The 26,526-nt window shown below is 48.9% G+C and overlaps 1 protein-coding gene across 6 annotated transcripts in view; it reads left to right on the top strand.

Annotated features, from left to right (window-relative positions):
* Positions 1-26,526, top strand: part of PAX8 (paired box 8) — a 35,967-nt gene that overhangs the window by 4,926 nt on the left and 4,515 nt on the right. For 2 of the 6 annotated variants that reach the window (XM_081922990.1, XM_081922991.1), the window contains exons 3-9: positions 12,806-12,971; positions 14,627-14,827; positions 15,024-15,112; positions 19,434-19,562; positions 21,613-21,779; positions 23,099-23,222; positions 24,131-24,232. In XM_081922990.1, coding sequence (XP_081779116.1) covers positions 12,806-12,971; positions 14,627-14,827; positions 15,024-15,112; positions 19,434-19,562; positions 21,613-21,779; positions 23,099-23,222; positions 24,131-24,232 — 978 coding nt within the window. Of the gene's footprint in view, positions 1-10,325; positions 10,444-12,805; positions 12,972-14,626; positions 14,828-15,023; positions 15,113-19,433; positions 19,563-21,612; positions 21,780-23,098; positions 23,223-24,130; positions 24,233-26,526 lie in introns of those variants that run through there. The other 4 variants (XM_081922989.1, XM_081922987.1, XM_081922988.1 and 1 more) reach the window with 4 other exon arrangements.

Here is a 26,526-nt window from a genome sequence, read left to right as displayed (position 1 = left end):
GGGCTTGATCAAACTTCTTTTCCTCTCTGCTGTTTCCGGATCTTCTGAGATCCCGCGAAATTTGCTGCATTTCGCGCGGTGTCAGAGCAGAGAAAGTAACCTGCTGGGACGAAGACTATGAGAAACAACTCCGGGACCTCCAGCTCGCAGCTGGAGAGGCCGGCGAGGCCAAATTCCTACCTGGCGCTGCGAGGCGCTGGGCGCTTCCAGACGAGACTTCGAATATCCTTCATGCAGTTTTGCGTCTAGATGGAAGCCGATTGCAAGAGTCCGGCAGCTGGAGGATTTTGCTGCGCATTTCCCGTTTGGGAGCCACTTCATGCCCGCATTCTTGTCACTTGGCTCGCTGACTTAAGAAACCTCATTCCAGGAAGAAATTAATTAAGACTGCAATTAGCTATTGGATTAGCAGGAAACGGCAGCCCTCCCTTCCAAGTGCAGGTGTGCAGGGGCTGGACCTGAAAGGTCTCCCGCCAGCCCAGGGATACCGCGGGCGCTGCTTTGAAAGTTAACTTTTTACAGTTCTGCTGGGCTAGGCTAGTGCAAGGAGCAATCAGGGGAAATCACGTACAGCGGGGGTGCTAACGTGGTGAAGAGAAGCATAACAAAATATTGGGGGGGGGGAGGGAACAACAAAGCCGACACAATTCTGTCGTGTTCATCCCGTAGATGCACAGACCCACCAATTGCAAGACCCGTCCTCGAGTCCCTATGCTGCTATTTTCAAGAGCATCCACAAATATAATTCTTCAGGCGGGGATGGGAAGTGAGGTTCTCCTACTTGTACCCAAAGCGCCGCAGTCTTCGTGCTCTTTGCAGCCCCATCCATGGTGCTGAAGCAGATGCGATCCTCACGGTCCTTTCCAACTCTGCAATTCTATGATTCTATGAACTGAAAAAGTAGGTGAAAGAACCCTCAGTTGTTGCTGAACCGCAGCTCCCACTGTCCTTCCTGGCTATGCTGACTGCCTGAGCAGAATTGGGACCATCGCAACATCTGGAGTGATTCTGCGTTATCTGTTCTTCTTTGCCCTGTTGGGTCAGCTTCCACCGAGACCAACTAATAACACGGAATAAGTGCACCACTAATGCACTATTCTTGTGTCAAAAACATGTTGCAGAAAATATCTACTACAGTAAAATACCAGGCTCTGGAAGGGCCCTCAGTTTCCATGTTGTGTCTTCTTCTTTGGTGATCATTTGTAGATGAGTGAGGGACACGGGTGGCGCTGTGGGTTAAACCACAGAGCCTAGGACTTGCCAATCAGAAGGTGGGCGGTTTGAATCCCCATGATGGGGTGAGCTTCAGTTGTTCGGTCCCTGTTCCTGCCAACCAAGCAGTTCGAAAGCACAGTTCAAGTAGATAAATAGGTACCACTCTGGCGGGAAGGTAAACAGCGCTTCCATGCACAGCTCTGGTTCGCCAGAAGCAGCTTAGTCATGCTGGGCACATGACCCGGAAGATGTACGCTGGTTCCCTCAGCCAGTAAAGCAAGATGAGCGCCGCAACCCTGGAGTTGGGCACGACTGGACCTAATGGTCAGGGGCCCCTTTACCTTTTACCTTAAGATTGTCTTCCATAAACACAGTTTTAACAGTGAGTCCGTAAGTGACTGTGGAGGCCAATTCTGGATCCACACATCCTTCCACAGTGGGGACATAGGTTTCCGGGCAGGAGTTGGTCACGGCGAGAGTTTGCCAAGCTTGCCTTCCTCTTAGCACGTTTCTCCCTTGTGTCCTGAGTTCGAGTGTCTTCAAAGCCCAGGAAGTGTTTGCCCAATTTAGGGAAGGAGGTGTGGTGCTCTGACAGGATCCTGGACTCCTGCTGCCTCCTTCTCAAAGCCAGGCAGTGAAAGCCTCTTCACCTGGGCGGCAGCACCTCAGTAGGTGGGCAGGCAAAGGAGTGTCATTCAGCTAACCCGCCCTCTCTGCCCAGCCTTGGCATCAGGCCACACCCCTCCCCCATGTGCTGGCCCCTCCCCCTGCTTGTTGGTGAGTACTGGCACTTTTTTCCTTTAAAAAATGCACTGCTTGTGTGAGAAGGCAAATACCAATTCCAGCCGAGTTTGCTTATCTCTATAAGCTATTCGGATAAGGTTGCACAGGCTTCTGTAGCAATTATGGTATCCAAGGATGCTTTAGGCAGACTTGGATTATATTCTCCCTGGTTTATGTTTCCCTCTTAACAAATAAATCACTCTCAGACTGTTTCAATAAATAAATTGTTAGATTTACTCACATCAAAAGTCTTGGCAGGATTCAACGCATACAGTGATGAAAATCAGTGATGCAAATCAGACAGGCAATCATCCTTAAAAGTTATAGTCCAAAATGGAGTATGCTCTCTGGACGAGAGTTTACAGACATCCTATCCCATTGTGGGTAAGAAAAAGTGTGTGCGGTGACAGGAAGAAGGAAAGACTTCTTTTCTATTGTTCCCCTTCCTGTCACACAAGTTTAGAGGATATGACATCATAGAGCCCCCTGTCTGTGACTATCCAGCAGCCATGCATTTCTGATTTTGGCTGCACATCTCTCTCACAAAAAACAAGTCCTGTTAATAATTATTTAAGGCATTGTATAATAATAATAATTTATTATTTATACTCCGCCCATCTGGTTGGGTTTCCTCAGCCACTCTGGGTGGCTCCCAACAGAGTATTAATAATAATAAAAAAGTGATTAAACATCAAACATTAAAAACTTCCCTAACCAGGGCTGCCTTCAGATGTCTTCTAAAAGTCAGATAGTTGTTTATTTCCTTGACATCTGATGGGAGGGTGTTCCACAGGGCGGGCACCGCTACACTATATGTTTAGCCTGGAGAAGGGAAGAGAAGATTGAGGAGGGGTCAGAAACCTTAGACTAGGGGTCGGCAGAGGGCTGGTTCAGTGTCCCTCAGACCTTGTGGGGGGCCGGACTATGTTTTTTTTTGGGGGGGGATGAACAAGGGATGATGAGTGGCATGCAAAAGGGCTCCGTAGAGGGGCTGCTTTAAATGGGGGCCACTTGAGAGGGGCGCTCAGCCAACTGCGGCTCCTGTGTCTTGCGAGTGACAAGGGCTGGCAGAAGGACAATGAGTTGCATGCGAAAGGGCTCTGGAGAGGGGCTGACACCAACAAAGCCCAGCCCCCTTCCTCCTCTGGGCAGGGCAGGGAGAAGCCAGGAGGAGGGAGGGAGGAGGCGCTGATCAGAATCAGATCCATGCTGATCCATGCAGTGATTCCCAGACCATCCGTGGGCTGGATCCAGAAAGCAATTGGGCCAGATCCAGCCCCCCCAGGCCTTAGTTTGCCGACCCATGCCTTGGACCTAGGGGTCAAACATGCCTCTCCAGACCTCTTTGTTGTTGGAGAACAGTAGATATATTTAAGTGGTGTGCAGAGAGAAAGCCAGGTAATTGCTTCTGATTGTAAGGTTAAGTTTTGGTTTGGTACTCACAAGCTATCCTAAGTCTTGGCTGGAGGAAAGTGGCAGAGCACTTTTGCTTGTCTGGATGGAGGAGTTTGTGTGTGAAGAAAGCTCTGTTTTTGCATGACTGGCACGTAGCCTACTGCATAAGTGACACCTGCTCCCCTGCTCTGAGTCCCACCCCATCACTGGTGTGGTTGTCCCTGCAGGAATATGACCTATGAGCTGAAAAAGGGTTAATCTTAAGGTGTTTGCTGCAGAGGGCAAGAGTAGAGATTACAGGAGTACAGGAGGTTAGATTTTGTTTGAACATTAGGAGCAATCTCTTGATAACAAGTGTGGTTTGATCCTGACACCAATTAACTGAGAGGAGTAGTGATGGACTTTTTCTCCATGGAGAGGGTGGGCAGTCATTTATTAAGAACATAGGCGAGCCAGTGTGGTGTAGTGGTCAAGAGCGGTGGACTCGTAATCTGGTGAACCGGGTTCGCTTCCCCGCTCCTCCACATGCAGCTGCTGGGTGACTTTGGGCCAGTCACACTTCTCTGAAGTCTCTCAGCCCCACTCTCCTCACAGAGTGTTTGTTGTGGGGGAGGAAGGGAAAGGAGAATGTTAGCCGCTTTGAGACTCCTTAGGATAGTGATAAAGCGGGATATCAAATCCAAACTCTTCTTCTTCTTCTTTGCTGGATCAGGCCAGTCATCCTGCTCTCATTGTGGCCAGCCATATGTCTGAGAGTGACCTACAACCAGGACTCTCCCTTTCTGGAGCTTCCAGAAATGGGTATTCAGAGGTACTTCTGCCTCTCACTTGGAGGGCACTAGTGGATTGATAGCTCTCTCCTCCATGAATTTGTCTAATTCTCTTTTGAAGCCATCCAAGTTGGTGGCTACGACTGTCTCCAGTGGCAGGAAGTTCCACAGTTTAACTATGTGCTGTGTAAATGAGTACATTTTATAAACTTCAGTCATGTCACCAAACTTAGTGACCTTTTCTCTTAAGCTAAAAAGTCCCAAATGATGCAATCTTTCATGTAGGGGAGTCACTCCACCCCCTTCATTGTTTTGCTTGCCCTTTTCTGAGTGTTATTGGGGAGGCTCTACCTCTGGATTCCCAAGACGCGGGTGGCGCTGTGGGTTAAACCACAGAGCCTAGGACCTGCCGATCAGAAGGTCTGCTGTTCAAATCCCCACAACGGGGTGAGCTCCTGTTGCTCGGTCCCTGCTCCTGCCAACCTAGCAATTTGAAAGCACACCGGTGCAAATAGATAAATAGGTACCACTCCGGCGGGAAGGTAAACGGCGTTTCCGTGTGCTGCTCTGGTTCGCCAGAAGTGGCTTAGTCATGCTGGCCACATGACCCAGAAGCTGTACGCCAGCTCCCTCGGCCAATAAAGCGAGATGAGTGCCGCAACCCCAGAGTTGGCCACGACTGGACCTAATGGTCAGGGGTCCTTTACCTTTACCTTTACCTCTGGATTCATTTCTTTGAGCAAGGGGTTGTGCTGGATGCCCTCCCAAACCCCATGCACTTCCCTGGATTCATGATTTAGGGTAGCATTTCAGATAGATAAATAATTTCACAAGCGGTATTGGCAAATCCTTTCGGTATTCAAGAAGAGAACTGGGATCTATTGTCTGCCCTTCGGACTGCATTACTTCCACACCAAGGTCCAAATAGTGACACAACAAGCACCAGGAAGTATTTTCAAGAGATGTTGGCAGAAGGACAGAATTCTTTAGTCTTCAGTTCAACATATTATGAAGTGGGAGACATATTAATAAGCTGAAAACCCACCTTTCAAAAAATGTAAAGCATTTGGAAACAGTCTCTCTCTCTCTCTCTCTCTCTCTCTCTCTCTCTCTCTCTCTCTCTCTCTCTCTTCTTTCTTTCTTTCTTTCTTTCTTTCTTTCTTTCTTTCTTTCTTTCTTTCTTTCTTTTTTTTTTTACCTTCTTTCCTTCTTTCCTCCATAATTGTTATTGCCCTCTGCATGATTGCTCTGGCCTCATATTCCATCTCCCCTCAGAGGCATTCGCAATTCTGTCGTTATTCTTGTATTAGTGCTGAGCCCATTAAAGCTAATTTGTTCACCCTAATCTCTATTTATTTTTCCCTAGTTGATATTAGATTTGCCTCTCTATTGCGCTCTCCTGATTCTTTTCCTTTTGGTCTTTCTAATGGGTTTCTCTGTTAATGGTACCCAACCTTCCTTCCTTCTTCCTTCCAACCCCGCAAATCTTCCCGTTAACTCCTCGCTGCCCTCCTTCTGCTCAGATCCCTGATAGGTGGCTTTTTGCAGTTTTGCCGCTCAGGCTCGAGAAATCACCTGTAGCTCTAAGCAAAGCCCAAAAGCACTTGGACAATAATAATAATAATAATAATAATTTATTATTTGTACCCCGCCCATCTGGCTGGGTTTCCCCAGCCACTCTGGGCGGCTTCCAACAGAAATGAAAAATACACTAAAATGTCACATATTAAAAACTTCCCTGAACAGGGCTGCCTTCAGATGTCTTCTGAATGTCAGGTAGTTGTCCATCGCCTTGACATCCGGTGGGAGGGCATTCCACAGGGCGGGCGCCACCACTGAGAAGGCCCTCTGCCTGGTTCCCTGCAACTTGGCCTCTCGCAGGGAGGGAACCGCCAGAAGGCCCTCGGAGCTGGACCTCAGTGTCCGGGCAGAACGATGGGGGAGGAGACGCTCCTTCAGATATACTGGACCGAGGCCATTTAGGGCTTTAAAGGTCAGCACCAATAATTGTGCTTCGGTGAGAAAAAGAGTCTCATTGGCAGCATCTGTGTGTTACACCTGCGGGGCTGGGTACAGGACCCTCGGCAGGCAACGCTTCCTTTGTGCAAAGAGGCGTTTACTCCTTTTCTTCAGAGGATCCAGACCTCCTTCCTCTTGGCAACATGTCTGTTGTGGAGATGTTGCATTTCCCCAGGACTTAAAATATGCTGCTTCATAGAAACATGATTTGCCCTTGATAGGTACTGTATCAAGGAGCAGGTATCAAGGAAACCTATTGGTTCATGTCAGTAATCACACAAGCTCCATTTGAGGATTACTAAAAAATAAAAATAAAACTACCATATGAGAAATATTAAAAGGGACGCGGGTGGCGCTGTGGGGTTAAACCACAGAGCCTTGGAATTGCCAATCAGAAGGTCGGCAGTTTGAATCCCCACAACAGGGTGAGCTCCCGTTGCTTGGTCCCTGCTCCTGCCAACCTAGCAGTTTGAAAGCATGTAAAATGGAAGTAGATAAATAGGTACCACTCTGGCGGGAAGGTAAATGGCATTTCTGTGCGCTGCTCTGGTTCACCAGAAGCAGCTTAGTCATGCTGGCCACTTGACCCGGAAGCTGTACGCTGGCTCCCTTGGCCAATAAAGCGAGTTGAGCACCACAACCCCAGAGTTGGTCACAACTGGACCTAAATGGTCAGGGGTCCCTTTAACTTTTTATGAGAAATATTGCATTCCAACATCTGAGGTTTTCAATTTTTTTTGGTTTCCCATATTGCCCCCACTTAGGTCACCCCATTGGCATGATAATATGTGGGGCAGGACTTCAGACAGTCTTGAACTCTTGGTATGATGTGAATGCATTGATCAAATATCTGAGTAAGCCTTGCAGTCCATAGCAAAGGCTTAACTCCAGTACCGTAGTTGACAACCAGCTGAGACAGGGATGGCAAGCAGCCCCACACACCCCCAAAAACAAATGCACAGGTATATCCCTGGAGAAGAAGGAAGTGGGAAGAGATTTTAGTTTGCTACTTAGATTTAAGTGAGAAGGTGTCTAAGGTACACTGCCTGTACAGGGTTTTAAAAAAAATTCACTCTTTTCACTATAGTATTGTGAAATCAGGAGTTTGTTCCAACATAAATGGAGGCAAAATGCAGCCATAAATAAACAGAAAGGAAATACTGGGCATGTTCAGGGGATACCTGAGTTTTGGAGAAGTACAGAAAAACTTTTTCAAAAATTAAGGAGGTGCCTTCCCCTCTCCCCTACTGCCCAGTGCTCAGTAACCACCACAGAGCCTCTTGGGCTTGCCGATCAGAAGGTTGGCAGTTCGAATTCCCGTGATGGGGTGAGCTCCCGTTGCTTGGTCCCTGCTCCTGACAACCTAGCAGTTTGAAAGCACACCGGTGCAAGTAGATAAATAGGTACCGCTCCAGTGGGAAGGTAAACGATGTTTCCGTGCGCTGCTCTGGTTCACCAGAAGCGGCTTAGTCATGCTGGCCACATGACCTGGAAGCTGTACGCCGGCTCCCTCAGCCAATAAAACGACATGAGCGCCGCAACCCCAGAGTCTGCCACGACTGGACCTGATGGTCAGGGGTCCCTTTACCTTTACCCAGTTAGAAAATAAATCATGGTAACTGGGGAGGGGAAAGGCCTGCAGGAAGACCTGGAACGCTGAATGCAGCCACTCTGGCAAGGAGGGCATTTTGTGGATTTAGTTTCAGTCTTGTTGCTTGTCTTCTAGAATAGAGCAGTTGGGAGTGTGACTGGACAGAAATAAGTTCAGCTACCAGGAAGCGAGGGAGAGTGAGGGAGTGAGTGAGGGAGGGAGGGAGAGAGAGAGGGCTGGACTCTATTGCTTCCTGCTTACTATAGGTCAGGAAAATTCCTGACAAGTCCTGATTTTCAGGTGTAAAAATGGTGTGGGGTGGGGAGAAATTCTTCTGAATCAGCAAAATGTAAGGGAAAACCTGGATGTATGTCAACGCGACGGAAAAAGCAGTGGAAACAGCTGCAAAAAATCATTATTTTGGGGACAGGTTTCCCCAGAAAACCTCAACAATTTTGTTAGTTTCCTTAAAAAAAAAGAGAACCAATTTTGAAATATGGCAACCCTACACTTGTGCATTCTGTGTTGGTGGGGTGGGCAGGATCTCAGGCTTATGTGGTCTCTGTGTGATGCTTGGAACTGGCCTTGTAGGCAGGTCATGTCCTCCTGGCAGAGGCGGCTGCATTTCCTGGAATCTAAGCTGTGCCTCTGATGCGTCAGTTTTAACTCTTGGCCGCGTTCCCTGGGAGCGGGGAAGGGAACTGAGTGGCCAGAGGTCAAGAATGTTAAACGTCTTGACTAGGACTAGCTGTACCTGCGAAACACAAGCCTGGTGATGCCATTGCTCATTATGATTCAAGGGAAACAAAAACGGTCAGGATAACAACCTGTTGTACTGGGTGTGATGGCCTGGGATTCAGACTCGGATGCTGAACCTGAGCGATCCCAGCCTGCACAGGATTCCCCGCCTCCAGAACCAGCTGAGCCGGGGCTGGGGCATGAGCCTGAAGGGTCCTCACCTGTGCTGGGTCCTCAGGTGCAGGCATCAGCTGAGTCTGCTCTGGCTCCTGAGGTGATGGAGGACCCATTGCCTGCAGGTGCTCCACTCTCAGCCCCGTCAGAGGAAGCTGAGGTTGCCTCTGGGTCCGGTAACCCTCCAGCCTCTCCTGAGCTGCAGAGGCTCAGGGCAGAGAGGCGGAGGGAACTAAGTTCCTGCAGGAGGAGTGCTCGCCTCCAGGCCAGGAGAGGCGAGTCACCAGAGGATCGGGGTCGCCCTATGCCTTGGGGCAGTTAAAAGCCGGCCAGCCATAGTCCCAAGTTGTGGGAGCAACATTGTTGGTTGCTAATTCCTGCCTGAACCCTGTCCTGCTTTCCTGCCTGAGCTCCTGACCCGCCCTGGCTCCCTGCTTGCAAGCCTGTTCCTAACTTCACCCGACTCCCTGCCCTGCACCCAGCTTCCGCTACTATGGACTGCCTCCACATGCACCTTTGACCACGGACCAGACTTGGACCTCGTCTCTCGGGTAACCCACAGGTCCAGCACACTGTGGCTGGAGGCAGCAATGGCAGACAAGAGGGTTGGGAGGCAGGCTGGAGCCCACAGGAGGGGGGGGGGAAGGGATATGCCCTGCCCTGCTGGCATCACAGTCAGCTCCGGGAACAGGCTCATTCACCTCCCCATTCCACCTTTGGGAACATCTGTACGATTTTCTCAAGTCTCCTGGCAGTTCATCCCCAGCAGAGTGACATTCAGAAGTTGAGCCTGTCAATCATCCTTGGATGCTGAGAGTCAGACTGCATGCGAGATGAAAGGTCTGTGAAATATACTCGGAGTCGAGAGTGGATTTCATGCTCTTTATTCAGCTCATAGTGGTGAGGAGGAATGGAAGTTCCCTCAGAATGTCTGCTTTATATACATTATTTACACAATGGGCCCCACGTGATTGGCTAATTCCAGGATTCTCCTGTAGGCCAATCAGGTTGCGGATTCACTTCCACCTGGAGCTGGATTGGGTGGCTCCTGCGGACCAATCAGACTGCTGCATTGTTCTAGGACCAATCAGACTGCTGCATTCTGAATCCTATTGTTCTAGGACCAGACGGCTGCATTTTGGATCCTATTGTTCTAGGACCAATCAGACAGCTGCATTTTGGATCCTATTTTTTTTAGGACCAATCAGACTGCGGCATTTTGGATACTCAGTAAATATCAGTCTGGGACTGGAACCAAACTTACTTCTGAGCCCCAGACCAGACAGACACGAGAATAGGGGTTTCTTAACTATTTGCTCCTCCATCATGGCCCTAATCTAGCTCCCAGCTGTTATTCCCCCCCAACAGGTAATTGAAACTTTGGGGGACAGGCATTTGAACTAGAGCTGTGGTGTTGGGGGGGGGCCACAGGGTTAGATTCCCTGCACTATAATAATAGTAATAATAATAATAAACAATAATAAATTTTATTTATACCCCGCCCTCCCCAGCCAAGACCGGGCTCAGGGCAGCTAACACCCGATATAAAACAATTGATCAAAATACAACTTAAAAAACAAGATTAAAATACAACATTGAAACGTTAAAATGCAGCCGCCTTTCAGTGGAAACTCAAATAAAAAACTTTTTGGGGGATGAAACGTCAAGTCTTCACCAATGTTACAAATATCCACGGTCCAGTTCAAAATGGATATTCTTCTCTGGAGGAGAGCAAAGAAACGTCTTTCCCCATTGCAGGTAGGAAAAAAAGAGTGTGTAGTGACAGGAAGGAAGAGATAGGGATTCATGTATTTTTAATCTTTTGTTGGAAGCCGCCCAGAGTGGCTGGGGAAACCCAGCCAGATGGGCGGGGTATAAATAAGTGTGTGTGTGTATTAATATATATATATATATATATATATATATATATATATATATATATATATATATATATATATGCAGGTTTTGGTGTCCTCGGGTGTCTTCCCGTGTAAAAGTTGGGGTGTCTAGGCGACGTTTCGACGAGGTCTCACTCGTCATCTTCAATGAAGATGACGAGTGAGACCTCGTCGAAACGTCGCCTAGACACCCCAACTTTTACACGGGAAGACACCCGAGGACACCAAAACCTGCATTCCTGTACCCGTGAAAATCTACGAAAGCATATATATATATATATATATATATATATATATATATATATATATATATATATAAAAAACCCAGTGCTTTTTCTTCACGGGCTACTCAAGGATACGCAGTACTGGCACCTCTTTTTTGTTGTTCTTAAAAAGTGTAACACTTCATGGTGAGTATTGGCACCTATTTTTATAGAGGGGAAAAGCACTGGATCAACCCATTGTGTTTTTCCTGTCACCAGGTTTGGGGGTATAATTGTTGTTGTTGTTATACTCCACTTATCTGAGTGGTGTGGGAATGTTCAGGGGTGCAGGAGAGGATATATTGTGAGATTATATCCTAATCCAACTTGTGCTAAAAAGTTCCCAAAATATCAGCAGAGTTTATAACATTCCCCTTTAAGTTTGCAACGGTAACGTCTGCACAGGTTCGCTAGAACCTCTATAATAATTACCCTGGTAATATCCCCTTTTTGATCCCTCTTAAAATACAAGACACGACACAGTCTTTATAAAAGTATAAAAGAGTTTACTCACTCACGTTCTGTTCACAATATGATCCCAGAAGGCAGACAGCTTTAAAAGGTTACATACATTCAGAATCTATCTTATAGCAAGATAGTCCTATCCTCCTCTCTTGGCTGAGTGCCAAGAGGGCACCCTGCTTCTTCGAAAGATGAAGATGAGAGGCAAGAGGCAAGAGAGAGAATGGCTGCCTGCCCTGTGCTTTTATCATTTACCTGCACAGGTGAGGCCACACCCACCTCTGGTCACATGCGGAGGAAGTCCGTCCCCAGGAAGTTTACCTGCTTGCTGGACAGACATCCCTCCCCATGTTCTAACATGTACACTCTAGGAATGTTGTCATTGACTGCTCCTGTGTTTACATCCCACAAGTGGGGTGTAACTATTATGACTGATTACCCCAGTCAGACATCATAGAGTCCCTTCAATACAGGTTCTGAATCTCTGTGGGCCATAGATCCTGTTTGCAGCTGTCTAGCAATCATGCGATCCCACACACAAACCGCTGCCCCACAAAAGGTGGGTGCCTTTGTCCTCTACCTGTAGCCCGTCCCCAAACAATGGCAGCTCTAGGTGGCATCTAACTTTCCTCTTCTTTCCCCCCAAGGCCGGGAAATTTCTCCCAAATGCCAGCAAGAAGCACAGCCTTCCTTGAATTGTTCTGCTGTTTTCTATTGTAAATAATGTAAAAAATGTTTCCCTATGATCAACCTTTCACTTTGAAAGAAAATAAGCTCCACCACCCACAACTATTGGGGTGGTGGTGCAACTATTGGTGTGGTGGTGGAGTAAAGTACTCCAACGAAAGGAATAGAAACCCTTCACACTTCAATTAACAGAGCCCCCATGCTCCATCTAGAACAGGGGTCAGCAAACTTTTTCAGCAGGGGGCTGGTCCACCATCCCTCAGACCTTGTGGGGGGCCAGAATATATTTTTTTGGGGGGGGGGGAAATGTACAAACTCCCGTGCCCCACAAATAACCCGGAGATGCATTTGAAAAACAGTGGTACCTCGGGTTAAGTACTTAATTCGTTCCGGAGGTCCATTCTTAACCTGAAACTGTTCTTAACCTGAAGCACCACTTTAGCTAATGGGGCCTCCTGCTGCTGCCACGCCGCCACAGCACAGTTTCTGTTCTCATCCTGAAGCAAATTTCTTAACCCGAGGTACTATTTCTGGGTTAGCGGAGTATGTAACCTGAAGCGTTTGTAGCCTGAAGGGTATGTAACCTGAGGTACCACTGTAAAAGCACACATTCAACTCATGTAAAAACACGCTGATTCCTGGACCGTCCGCGGGTCGGATTTAGAAGGCGATTGGGCCGGATCCGGCCCCCGGGCTTTAGTTTGCCTACCCATGATCTAGAACCTTTTGTTAACAAAAATAACAGCAGTGGCAACAGCACTGAGACCAGCTCTCCCCATCCCTCTCGGGACTGGGTTTGTGTCTTAGCAGGACACGGAGGATTGAACCAGCTGGGCGGGGCCTTTGTGAATGGCCGACCCTTGCCAGAGGTGGTGCGGCAGCGCATTGTAGACCTGGCACACCAGGGCGTGAGGCCCTGCGACATCTCTCGACAGCTGCGGGTCAGTCACGGTTGTGTCAGCAAAATCCTTGGCAGGTAAGCATGAAGGTGGCCACTCAGGGCTTTGCAGAGCTTGGGTGAGTAATGAGCGTGCCGGAAGACGGATTGGCCTCTCGCTCCGAGAATCCAACTGTGGCATCAAGAAGGAGCTGTAGCCAGGGAGGCTGAGAGTAAATTTTTCCTGTGGCCATTTTCAAAAGCCTCATCCCAGGAGTGTTCCAGAGGTCACGGGTGGCCAGCTGGAGGGCTGTGGGCTCCATGGAACAATTTGCTATGGACCAAACAAATTTAAATCATATTGTGGCAGAAGTTTTTGCTTGGCTTCTCCTGCAATTTTATTGTGTTGCTGTTTCACGAGCGTTCCAGGCTTGCCCATTTCCTCTCTCAAGGAAGGAGATCTTTCAGAAAGCTCATTTCACCTGTATCAAAAGCTCTGGATATCAACCACATTACAGAGCCTGACCATGACTGTTCAGCCCTTAGAGTGGTGTTGTCGACGCAGCAGACACTGATGTCCAAAGCAAGGAACTGTGGCTTAACCCCGGTTTACTAACCACGATCTTAGGCCGCCTCCAAATGAGCTTCTGTCGTTTCAGCTAAACGATAGTTTTGCAAGCTGGGAATGTTAAGTGACTAAGTGTTGTACTATTGGGGCTTTGTAAATATAGGACGCCATGTAATCCTCTTATTGTGTTTTCTTCAAGTGGAAGGGTCCCCTTTTGCCTGAAGAAACACCCTGTGCTTGAGGTGTAAGAAAGAAATCTGCTGTATACTGTGGGTTTTCCTGGTTGCCTACAGTGCAATTGCTTAACGCAATACTTTTTGAAAGTATTCACCTTCCTACATGGATGTTTGAGCTAGTGAAGTGAGATGGACGGCCAGTTATGTGAGGCTGCCTCTGAAAAGTGCTCAGAAACTTCAACTGGCTCAAAGAGCTGCAGCGAGACGAGGGCAGGTTATAGGAAACAGATGATTACCTTGCTGGAACAACTCCACTGACTATTAACCTGTTTTTGAGCACAATTCAAAATGGTGGTTATGGACCTATAAAGCCCTACGTGACTTAGGCCCAAGCTGTCTGAAAGGCCCTATTCCGTCATGCAAACCTGCCTGGGCCCTGAGTTTTTTGGGGGGAGTCTTCTCGGTCCCACCACCTTCTTGGAGGGCCTTCTTGGTGGCTGCTCCCAGACTTTGGCTCTCCCTCCCTGGAGAAGCCAGACTGGCCCCCGCCTTGCTGTCCTTCTGTCAGCAAGTGAAGACTTCCTTGTTCCAACACGGTTTTGGGAACTGACTGTTTTTAGGCAAAGTGCTGGGGCTGTGAAGTTTTCAGTAGTAACAATCTGTATGTTTTAAAAAGTACTGTGTTTGTGTGTTATTCAAGTTTTATTTTCAAAAAATTGCCCCTCCCCCAATGTTTTTAGCTGTTTCTGCTTTAACCGTAAACTGTTTTGAAAAAGCTGGGATGTAAATAAATATAATAATCCTAATCCTAAAAATAAATAATTAGATGTGAGAAAGCAGATTGTTATTTTTTACTCCGCAAGGAACCCATTTTGAAATTTCCACTCTCGGCAGGAGCCCATCTCCATGTTTGCAGCGAGATTTCAGCTGGAGGGATGATAAAACTCTAGGCAATGCCAAGAACATTTCTTGTTGTGAGTGTGGTAATCCTATTACTTTGTCTATTGGAGTAGGTACTACGAGACGGGCAGTATACGGCCAGGGGTGATCGGGGGCTCCAAGCCCAAGGTGGCAACCCCCAAGGTGGTGGAGAAGATTGGGGATTATAAGCGGCAGAATCCCACCATGTTTGCTTGGGAAATCCGGGACCGGCTGTTGGCAGAGGGCGTCTGTGACAACGACACTGTTCCCAGTGTCAGCTCCATCAACAGGTGAGAGCACTCACCGCATTCCATTGTGGCGACGGTAACCTGGGTTTATGGGGCCATTGGGCGACTAGCTTATATATCTGAGCTTCTAACAATGGCCAGGACCAGCTTCTGATCTCAGCAATGCTGCTAGCAGACACAGGACCTTGCATTCTTCCACAGACACCCTCTCCCAGCTCTTGTCTTCTTTTCTCTCCAGGATCATTCGCACAAAAGTTCAGCAGCCGTTCAACCTCCCGATGGAGAACTGCATGGTGCCCAAAACATTGAGCCCTGGCCATAACCTCAGTAAGTCCTCCTTGGATGGCTCCCTCCTGATCTGCACCCACTTGGCTCCACTCTCTGGGTTCAACTGAATATAATAATAATAATAATAATAATAATAATAATAATAATAATAATAATAATATATTTATACCCCACCTATCTGGCTGAGTTTCCCCAGCCACTCTGGGCAGCTTCCAATCGAGTGTTAAAAACAATACAGCATTAAATATTAAAAACTTCCCTAAACAGGGCTGCCTTCAGGTGTCTTTTAAAGATAAGATAGCTGCTTATTTCCTTGACATCTGAAGGGAGGGCGTTCCACAGGGTGGGCGCCACTACCAAGAAGGCCCTCTGCTTGGTTCCCTGTAACCTCACTTCTTGCAATGAGGGAACCGCCAGAAGGCCCTCGGCGCTGGACCTCAGTGTCCGGGCTGAACGATGGGGGTGGAGACGCTCCTTCAGGTATACAGGACCGAGGCCGTTTAGGGCTTTCAAGGTCATCACCAGCACTTTGAATTGTGCTCGGAAACATCCTGGGAGCCAATGCAGATCTCTCAGAACCGATGTTATGTTGTCCCGGCGGCTACTCCGTCACCAGTCTAGCTGCCGCATTCTGGCTAGTTGGTGTGGGAATGTTGTGGATAGTAGGAGAGGATATATTGATTAAATATTATCCTTCCTCACTCACGCTAGTGAATCAGTAGCAGAGTACATTCCCCAGTATATAGCAGGAAGCCAGTTGGTAGAATCGTTTGAATCTCTTTACTTAAGCAATCCAAGCTGGCTTGTACAGATTGGGCTTGTTCCTGGTAAATCCCCTTTGTTCCCTATTAAAAGGAATAATGACACAACAGTCTTTTCTTAAGAAGTTTACTTACATTCAGTTCACAGTAGGTTCCGTGAAGGCAGGCTTTAGCTTGGAGTTACAGACTAGAGAGTGGGTTCATCCCATGTAGGGATTTGAACCCATGTGCTGCTGGCTGGGAGCCAGCAGACAGCAAAATACATCAAGATGGAATAAAACGAAGAGGAAGGGGAGATGGCTGCCTGACCAGCCCTTTTATGGGGTCTCACAGGGTCACACCCATTAGCTGGTCACACGCAGGGGGAGGATGCTGTAGACCAGGGGTCAGCAACCTTTTTCAGTCGTGGGCCAGTCCACCGTCCCTCAGACCTTGTGGAGGGCCGGACTATATTTTTTTTCGGGGGGGGGGGGGGAATGAACAAATTCCTATGCCTCACAAATAACCCAGAGATGCATTTTCAATAAAAGGACACATTCTACTCATGTAAAAACATGCTGATTCCCAGACTGTCCGTGGGCCGGATTGAGAAGGCAATTGGGCTGCATCTGCCCCCGGGCCTCAGGTTGCCTACCCCTGCTGTTGACAGGTGTGACAGGAAGTCCTCCTGGCTGGAGTAACATCCCCCTGTGTGTCCACTCTGGGCAAACAGGAAGTGTTGTACTTGACTACTTATGTTACATCCTACAGTTGGTACTACACTTTGACTTGCACGTCAAACTGCAAGTAGATAAATAGGTACCGCTCAGGCGGGAAGGTAAACGGCGTTTCCGTGCACTGCTCTGGTTCGCCAGAAGCGGCTTAGTCATGCTGGCCACATGACCCGGAAGCTGTACGCCGGCTCCCTCGGCCAATAAAGCGAGATGAACGCTGCAACCCTAGAGTCGGCAATGACTGGACCTAATGGTCAGGGGTCCCTTTACCTTTACAGTTGGTACGAGAGAGAGAGAGAGAGAGAGAGAGAGAGAGAGAGAGAGAGAGAGAGAGAGAGCGCATACAGCAGCCTCCCCCAGCCTGGGCTCTCCAGGTGTTTTTGACTATAACTCCCATGAGGTCCATACTTTGCATACAGAACGTCCTGGGTTCCGTCCTCAACATCTCCTGGCAGGGCTGGGAGGAACCCCAGCCTGGAATCTTGGAGAGCCACTGCTAGCCAAGTGCCGACAAATACTGATGGCCCAGTGGTCAGACCCAGGAAATGTCTGCTTCCAATGTTCTACCACTTGCCAACCTTCACATGGAGTCCAGCATTGCTGTAGCGAAGGAGTGTAGGCTTTGAAGATCAAAGAATGTTGGGCTGCAGGAAATGCCAGCAGCAGGGAGACCAAGAGAGCCCTTGTTCCTGCAAGGGACAAGGCACATGTGGGCAGGCAGGCAGGCATTAAACCAACTGGAGGCCCTGGACTAGGAGACCTTGGGAGGCCCAAACTGAATAGCATCTGATCCTGAGAAATAGAACCTTGTTCTTTTCTCCTCTGTTCCTAAGCAACTGGGCCTAGATAGCAAAATCTGCCTGCATTTTTGGCAAGAGGTCGAGGCCTCCGTAGATTATGAGGCCCTGGGCTGCAGCCTGTTCGGCCCATATGTAAATCCGCCACTGCCTGCAGGTATTTGGTTACCTGTTGACATAGGTAAAGGTATCCCTGACCATTAGGTCCAGTCATGACCGACTCTGGGGTTGCGGCTCTCATCTCGCTTTATTGGCCGAGGGAGCCGGCGTACAGCTTCCGGGTCATGTGGCCAGCATTTGTAACAAAAATGACATATACAAACACAAAACAGAACACCTTACAATACTAAAAGAAAGAAAAAAAGGGGGGGGGGAGAAAAGGAAAAAGGAAAAAGGAAAAAAACCACTTATTACTTCTAGAATCCAAGTTAACTTTCATTGTAATCTGACTTCCTCGATTCCCCGCTAACTGACTTTCATTGTAACACCTTTGTAACAGTTTTCCAAAATCATCTTTCTAATACAATTAACACCTTCAATTAACTACCGTATCTTCCTCTCTTTTCTTTTGGCTTAAATCCATATTACTATACAACGTTCTTATTCTAGTCCTAGGCCTATCAGATACTTTCAAGTATCTTCTAATTACCTTATATTATAATATTTAGCTAAATAATCTTTAAATTTCTTCCAATCTTCTTGGTTTGCCTCCTCTTTCTGGTCGCGGATTCTTCCAGTCAGGTCGGCCAGCTCCAAAAAGTCCAACCTCTTCATCTACAGTTGGTATTTCAAAGTTTAAACATTTCTAGACCAATATGGCCGTTAATTTCTATACAATGCCAAGTCACAGTACAAGTGGATATCTTTTCCCCAAAGCTTGTAATTGTGATTTTTTGTAAATAGCCCTACTGATGTTGTTTGTTTGTTAAAGTGATTTCCCACCCTTCTCCCGAAGAGTGATAGAAACATCTGATAGCTAGCTTGGAATCTCTGCCGTTGTTCCATGACAGCATAGTGAAACTGCATCCTTCAGTCCTAGCTTGAGGTTGAATCCTGACAAGACAGAAGTACTGTTTTTGGGGGACAGGAGGCGGGCAGGTGTGGAGGATTCCCTGGTCCTGAATGGGGTAACTGTGCCCCTGAAGGACCAGGTGCGCAGCCTGGGAGTCATTTTGGACTCACAGCTGTCCATGGAGGCGCAGGTTAACTCTGTGTCCAGGGCAGCTGTCTACCAGCTCCACCTGGTACGCAGGCTAAGACCCTACCTCCCCGCGGACTGTCTCGCCAGAGTGGTGCATGCTCTAGTTATCTCACGCTTGGACTACTGCAACACGCTCTACGTGGGGCTACCTTTGAAGGTGACCCGGAAACTGCAATTAATCCAGAATGCGGCAGCTAGACTGGTGACTGGGAGTGGCCGCCGGGACCACATAACACCGGTTCTGAGAGATCTGCACTGGCTCCCAGTACGTTTCCGAGCACGATTCAAAGTGTTGGTGCTGACCTTTAAAGCCCTAAACGGCCTCGGTCCTGTATACCTGAAGGAGCGTCTCCACCCCCATCGTTCAGCCCGGACACTGAGATCCAGCGCCGAGGGCCTTCTGGCGGTTCCCTCATTGCGAGAAGTGAGGCTACAGGGAACCAGACAGAGGGCCTTCTCGGTAGTGGCGCCCGCCCTGTGGAACGCCCTCCCATCAGATGTCAAAGAGATAAAGAATTACCTGACATTCAGAAAACATCTTAAGGCAGCCCTGTTCAGGGAAGTTTTTAATATGTAATGCTGTACTGTTTTTAACCTTGATTGGGAGCCGCCCAGAGTGGCTGGGGAAACTCAGCCAGATGGGCGGGGTATAAATAATAAATTATTATTATTATTATTATTATTATAGCTGGAGAGGAGCGTTCCCAAGCTGGGCACCTAGGCCACCCTTGCCCTTTGCCATGGGGGCGAGTTCCCCACTTGGCCAGTCCTCCTAACTGCTCTTCACCTCCACAATCCAGTGTGCCCTGGAAGAGGGTTTGGGTGTGTTTTCCTGGGAGGGCCTGCTGACATTTCTCCACTGACCATCCCCTGCTGTGTCTCCTCCAGTCCCCAGCTCAGCTGTGACTCCTCCTGAGTCGCCCCAGTCAGACTCTCTGGGCTCCTCCACCTACTCCATCAACGGCCTTCTAGGGATCGGTTCCCCCAGCAGCGACCACAAGAGAAAAATCCAGGACAGTAAGTGACGTTGGGCTGGGAGGGTGTGGCAGGGTCCGACTCTGGGCACCTCTGTTGCTAACATGTACCGTATTTTTCGCCCCATAGGACGCACCTAGTTTTTTGGGGGGGAAATAAAGAAAACAAAATTTTTTTCCTCCCCAGGTGCGGGGCTGGGGCGGGGGAAGCCTGAGCTTCCCCTGACCCCAGCCCCCAGAACAGGCTGCTATCCGCTAGCCGTGGGGGAGCCGCGTGATTTCGCCCAGCTCTCCCACGGCTAGCGGAGCACTGCGCAAAGCCCGAAGCTTGGGGCGTGCTGAGCTCAGCGCACCCCAAGCTTCTGGGTGCCGGCAAGGTCTCCGCTAGCCATGGGAGAGCTGCGTCTCGCACGGCTAGCGGATAGCTTCCTGAAGCCTGGAGAGCGAGAGGGGTCGGCGCGCACAGACCCCTCTCGCTCTCCAGGCTTCAGCGAAAGCCTGCATTCGCTCCATAGGACGCACACACATTTCCCCTTCATTTTTGGAGGGGGAAAAGTGCGTCCTATAGGGCGAAAAATACGGTAGTTTCTCCAGGTTGTGAGTGTAGGTTCAGAAGTGCTGTGGTTGATGAGGGGACTCTTATACAGCCACTTGTTTTGTGCCAAAAAGGACGGAAACCGCAAGCTAAGGCTCCAGACGGATTTCTGTTTGGTTCTAAGTTTGCTTCGTAACCAGCAATGGTGTTCCATAGTCTCACATTGTGCCTGTTTAACTTTGGACACCTCACTTGCTCACAATAACTCTGTTGCATGTTACGGTGGGGGCGGAAATGTTCCTGTAAGCCAAACAAAGTTTCTTTTTTTTAAAAAAAGTTGATGTTTATTGGTTTTTTTATAATTACATACTATACAGACACATATTATATTACATTTTACATTTATTCTTGCTCTCATATATATATATATGTTATATATAGAGAAGATGATGTGAAATAGGGAAACCAGTAGAACTGAAATAAACCTCATAATCAGAAAATACAAAGAAATTTATTGGACAATAATATCAACATGAATTAAAAATGTATATTATGACCAACGTTGAACAGTATTTGTAAATGAATATAGACAGATAACAAGAATTGTATATATAGAAAGATTTATTTGTTTACAGACATTTCATGGACAAAAATTGAAGAACAACTATACAGTATGCAGAATGGATAAAGACAATGCAAAAAGTTAAAGCCAACCAAAGTTTCATTCAGTCTGGCTTAGATTTCATTTGGCTAGGGCAATTGTATGAGTGGAATATTGATAAAATAGCAACAAGTCCCCCCCCTGCCCTTTGCATGGCTCAAACTCGCTGCCTTAAACTCCCCACAGGTGAAAGTAGATGCTGACTCACGGAACCGTATCAAGGGGTGGCTGCAAAATCAGATTTCTTTGCTACTATCACTGCAAAAAAAGAAGATTTTTTAAAAAAAGGATGATTTTATGAAACAAACATTATATGGGTGGGGGTGGGGAAGAGGGAGGGAGCCTCAAAGCCCCTTAGGGGAAGGAAAGAATCCCCCCTCCCCAAATTGTCCCGTCCTGATTGGTCCACCGAGTGATGAGGCATGACAGAAATGGTGGGTGTAACTGTCTGAAAATTCTATTCACTAGACAATGAGGGAACTGCAAGAGGATACAGATGGGGGGACAGGTGAGCTGCAAGGCGGTTTGGCAAGGTCTAAGGGGTGCTGGGGGAAGGGTTGGGGAGTGGAACAAGGAGGGGCACAGTCCTGGGCGCACGTGCGTACACGTGCACATGGATCTATATTTATGTATATAGCACGGAACAGTTACAAGAGGCCCATTTACCGAAACGATCCTTGCCATCCCTGAGTGACCCACACCTGCCCCTTTGCATCCAGGAGGGCTGAGCAGGAAGAGAGCGTGGAACAAAACCACATCCTGAACCCCCCTGCGCGAAAATGCCGTGGGCTTGGGGGAGAGAGAGAGAGAGAGAGGCATCCTTTCCCACAGGTTAAATCCCGGCAGGTTGGCTGGGCAGAGGCTTCTCCAAGTCGGGCTGATTGCGGCTTCCCTCAGCAGGTGACCAGGAGAGCTGCCAGCTCAGCACAGACTCTCAAGGCAGCAGCACCCCCCACAAGCACCTGCGCAGCGAGGCGTACGGGCAGCACCTGCTGGAGTGCCCTTTCGAGAGACAGCACTTCCCAGAGGCTTACGCTTCCCCTAGCCATGCCAAGGGAGAACAGGTGTGTGCTGGAGCCAAAGGCCGCCATGGCAGCCTTGAGGTGGGGGTGGAGGGTCGGGGGGGCTGGAACTCAGTGGTAGATGTACGTTTTAGATACAAGAGGTTCCAGGATCCATCCCTGGCACCTCTAATGTGTGTAATGTTCAGGGAGGCAGAAGAGGATATATTGTTTAATTATAGCCTTCCCAACTTGTGTTGACAAGTTCTGTGATTTAGCAGAGTAACATTCCCCTTTTAAATTTACACAGCGGATAGGTTTGCCAGGGTTGCATAAGTCTCCAAAATAAGTTTCCTGGTTATTCCCCTTTTATTCCCTCCTAAAAAGAATAGACACGACACAGTCTTGTATAAAAGTAGAGTTTACTCACACTTTCTGTTCACAAATGGATCCCAGAAGGCAGACTTAAGTCACAAAATACATACACATGGACTCTATCCCATAAGGGGATACAGTGGTACCTTGGGTTACAGATGCTTCAGGTTACAGACACTTCAGATTACAAACTCCGCTAACCCAGAAATAGCACCTTGGGTTAAGAACTTTGCTTCAGGATGAGAACAGAAATTGCACAGCAGTGGCACGGTGGCAGCGGGAGGCCCCGTTAGATAAAGTGGTACCTCAGGTTAAGAACAGTTTCAGGTTAAGAACAGACCCCCAGAACAAATTAAGTTCTTAACCCGAGGTACTGTAGTTCCTTTGTCCTCTCTTGGAAGCCCAGAGAGCATCTCTGGCTAAGGAGATTTTGCTTCTTTGAGGAATAGAGTCAGAGAGAGAGATGGCTGCCTGCCCTGTGCTATTTTGTTACCTGCACAGGTAAGGTCACACCCACCTCTGGTCACACGTAGAGGAAGCTTATCCCAGCACAGGAGGAAACAGGAAGTTTATCTACTGGCTGGACAAACATCCCTCTTCATATCTAAACATGTCCACTCTAGGAATGTTGTATTTGACTGCTCTGTGTTTCACACCCCACATGATGTTGATACACCAGTGGTCCAACTCATAATAAGGTGACTCCCTAACCGGCAGGCGGGGGGGGGGACATGGATGGAGGTGGGGGAGAAGCTACAAGGCTGAGTTAGAGGTATGATGAATATATTCATAGAACCATAGAGTTAGAAGGGACTCCACCGTGCAACCCCCTGCAATGCAGGAATCTCAACTACGCAGGAATCCCATCATATTGTGAAGGGATTCAGGGCTCGTTGACACCGAAGGGATGTAGGGAACAAGTAGGGAGTCCCGTGTGTGGGGAAAACCAGGGGGCCGAGGACTGTGCTCACATCCTTGATCTCCTGCTGCCCCCACCCCTTTCTCAGGCAGGTATCTATGCCGTGCCCCTGCTCAACACACCCATGGACGACGGGAAATCTATGCTCACGCCTTCCAACCCATCGCTGAGTCGTAACCTGGCGGCCCATCAGACATACTCTGCTGTGACAGGTAAGGGCTGCCCATTCAGGGACGTCTAGGCACCCAAGACGAGCACACCTGTGGGTGCTCCAGGCCCCACAACAGCTCCGAAGGAGAAGCGGGCAGGGTGTGCATATTTGTAGCAAGTTGGTCACACAAGGGCCTGTGGTTTGTGGAGAGGTCTTTGTCAAAGCCTTAGCCCGAATGTCAGGAGGCATAGCTGTCAACCTTCCCTTTCTTTGCGGGAAATTCCCTTATTCCAGCGCCGTTTCCTGTTGCTATCCCGGATTGTTAGATATCCCGTAGACTGTCCCCGGGACAGGTGAGGCTGCTTATTTTCAAATCTGAAAGTTGACAGCTATATCAGGAGGAGAGCAATGGGCTTTCCCCGAGTGGTCAGGGGGTCATTTGGAGAGGTGAAATGTGGGGTGGCACATCAGTTAGGTACAGGTAAGGGTAAAGGGACCCCTGACCATTATGTTCAGTCGTGGCTGACTCTCATCTCACTTTATTGACCGAGGGAGCCGGCGTACAGCTTCCGGGTCATGTGGCCAGCATGACTAAGCCGCTTCTGGCGAACCAGAGCACCACACGGAAATGCCGTTTACCTTCCCACCGGAGTGGTACCTATTTATCTACTTGCACTTTGACGTGCTTTCGAACTGCTAGGTTGGCAGGAGCAGGGACCGAGCAACGGGAGCTCACCCCGTCGTGGGGATTCGAACCGCCGACCTTCTGATCGGCAAGTCCTGGGCTCTGGGGTTTAACCCACAGCGCCAGTAGGTATTGGCTGGTGCTTCGGGAGGCAGGCAAAGACACACCAAGGTTCAATGCAGTTTGTAGATTCTTGAGCACCTCGGCTGCTAAAGGTGTTTCCTGGCATGTCTGTTGATTCTGGTTTCCTCTGTCCCTGTCTTCTGTCTCTCTCCCTCTCTTAGGGCGCGAAGTGGTTGGCTCCACCCTTCCAGGCTATCCTCCCCACATCCCAACTGGGGGGCAGGGAAGCTATAGCTCATCTGCAATTGCTGGCATGGTGGCAGGTAAGGAGCTCCCTGGGAAAAGCTTCAGGGGAGGAGGAAGCAGAAGGGATGGGACTCAGGGCAGTGAGGATTAGCCATGGTTGGCTATGCCCCTCCCACACACTTTGCCCGCAGTCTCAGGCTTTGCCACCTCCCCAGATTGCAGGGAAATACAACAACAACAACAACAACAACAACAACAACAATAATAATAATAATAAATTTTATTTATATCCCACCCTCCCCACCTGAAGCCGGGCTCAGGGCGGCTAATAACACTAAAACAGTGCAACATTATAAAAACATTATAAAAATTAATTAAAATCAAAATTGATGGCAACCATAAACTAAAGTTTTGTAAAGATTGCCAAAGGAGGGAGTCAGGCTGCGCCCTGACCAAAGGCCTGGTGGAACAGCTCTGTCTTGCAGGCCCTGCGGAAAGATGTCAAGTCCTGCAGGGCCCTTGTCTCTTGTGACAGAGCGTTCCACCAGGTTGGAGCCGCAGCCGAAAAAGCCCTGGCTCTAGTTGAGGCCAGCCTAACTTCTCTGTGGCCCAGGACCTCCAAGATGTTTTTGTTTGAAGACCGTAAGGTCCTCCGCGGGGCATACCAGGAGAGGCGGTCCCGTAGGTACGAGGGTCCTAGGCCGTATAGGGCTTTGAAGGTTAAAACCAGCACCTTAAACCTGATCCTGTACCCCACTGGGAGGCGGTGCAGCTGGTATAGCACCGGGTGAATGTGATCTCGCAGCGAAGACCCTGTAAGGAGTCTCGCTGCGGCATTCTGCACCCGCTGGAGTTTCTGGGTCAGTCTCAAGGGCAGCCCCACGTAGAGCGAGTTACAATAATGTAACATGTGGTGGGTCTTGTCCTGCCCCGCTCTTCACCCATTCAACACAACCCTGTCACTTAAAAATGGATGTGGCATTTTTAGAGAATAGAGAAAATGCCTCCTCCTGGGGTCTTTCTGAGCCACTGAGACGCATCAAACACCTGGAGTTATGCAGCACATCTCCCCTTCCAGAGCAGCCAGGAAGCACACACCCCCCACTGCAACCCACAAGCCTGAGGCCACCCAGCCCCATCTGCCCCCCTTAAGGGGGGCAGCTTCTGTTGGTCCTCCTTCCCCCAGTTGGCATTAGGCCTCCTCTGCCCACTGGGACCATCCATCCCACTGCCCCACCTTCCTCCCTCGTTTCTTTGGGTTATTTCAAGCTCATTTTCCTACTCTGCTCAAGCTCATTTTCCTACTCTTTTTCAGCAGGGGGCCTGTCCACTGTACCTCAGACCTTGGGGGGGGGGCTGGACTATATTTTTGAGGGGAGGGGAATGAACAAATTCCTATGCCCCACAAATAACCCAGAGATGCATTTTAAATAAAAGCACACATTCTACTCATGTCAAAACACCAGGCAGGCCCCACAAATAACCCAGAGGTGCATTTTAAATAAAAGGACACATTTTACTCATGTCAAAACACACTGATTCGCAGACCATCTGCGGGCCGGATTGAGAAGGCAATTGGGTCGGATCCGGCTCCCGGGCCTTAGTTTGCCTACCCATGCTCTAAGGCCAAATCCTGTGCATGTGGGCTCTGAAGTAAACGCAAATCTGTTCAGTGGTGCTTGCTCCCTTGGAAGCATGTTTTGGTTGCCAGCCTAAGCTGCGCCTGAACTTTGCAAGCCTCGAATTCTGCTGTCAGGAGGACGGCCTTGCCCGCTGAGGCGGGAGAAGCTGGCAAGCTGGTGCCGCCGTTCCCTTTGGCTTGGCGGACGTGCTGAGCTGGTGTGTCCCTGGGTTACCTAGGAGATGTGGTTAATGCAGCGTTGAGAATACAGAATCTTCTCCCTTGCGCGCTCCCTCCCCTCAAGCGTGAAATGAGATTGGTCAGGAGAAGAAAGGAGAGATTGGGGGCTGTTTTTACACCGCTTGTAATGAGAGCACTCAATCAAATGCCCCTTGAAATCTTGTTCCCCTCCCTCGCAGTCAGGCTCCAGCCCCACCCCCCTCGCCAACACCAGCATCCAAACGCTTTGAGAACCTGCTCTAACTGACACCCCCCCTGCACACACACACACACACACACACACACACACACACACACCTGAAGACAACCTAAAGAGAAATACAAAGACACCTCTATCCGCTAAATCAGGGGTAGGCAACCTAAGGCCCGGGAGCCGGATGCGGCCCAATCGCCTTCTCAGTCCAGACCACAGATGGACCGGGAATCAGCATGTTTTTACAGAGTAGAATGTGTCCTTTGATTTAAAATGCATCCCTGGGTTATTTGTGGGGCCTGCCTGGTGTTTCACAT

This window comes from Podarcis melisellensis (genome assembly GCF_964234715.1).
Source record: "Podarcis melisellensis genome assembly, chromosome: 8".
NCBI lineage: Eukaryota > Metazoa > Chordata > Lepidosauria > Squamata > Lacertidae > Podarcis > Podarcis melisellensis.
This window is presented reverse-complemented; position numbering and strand designations above follow the sequence as displayed.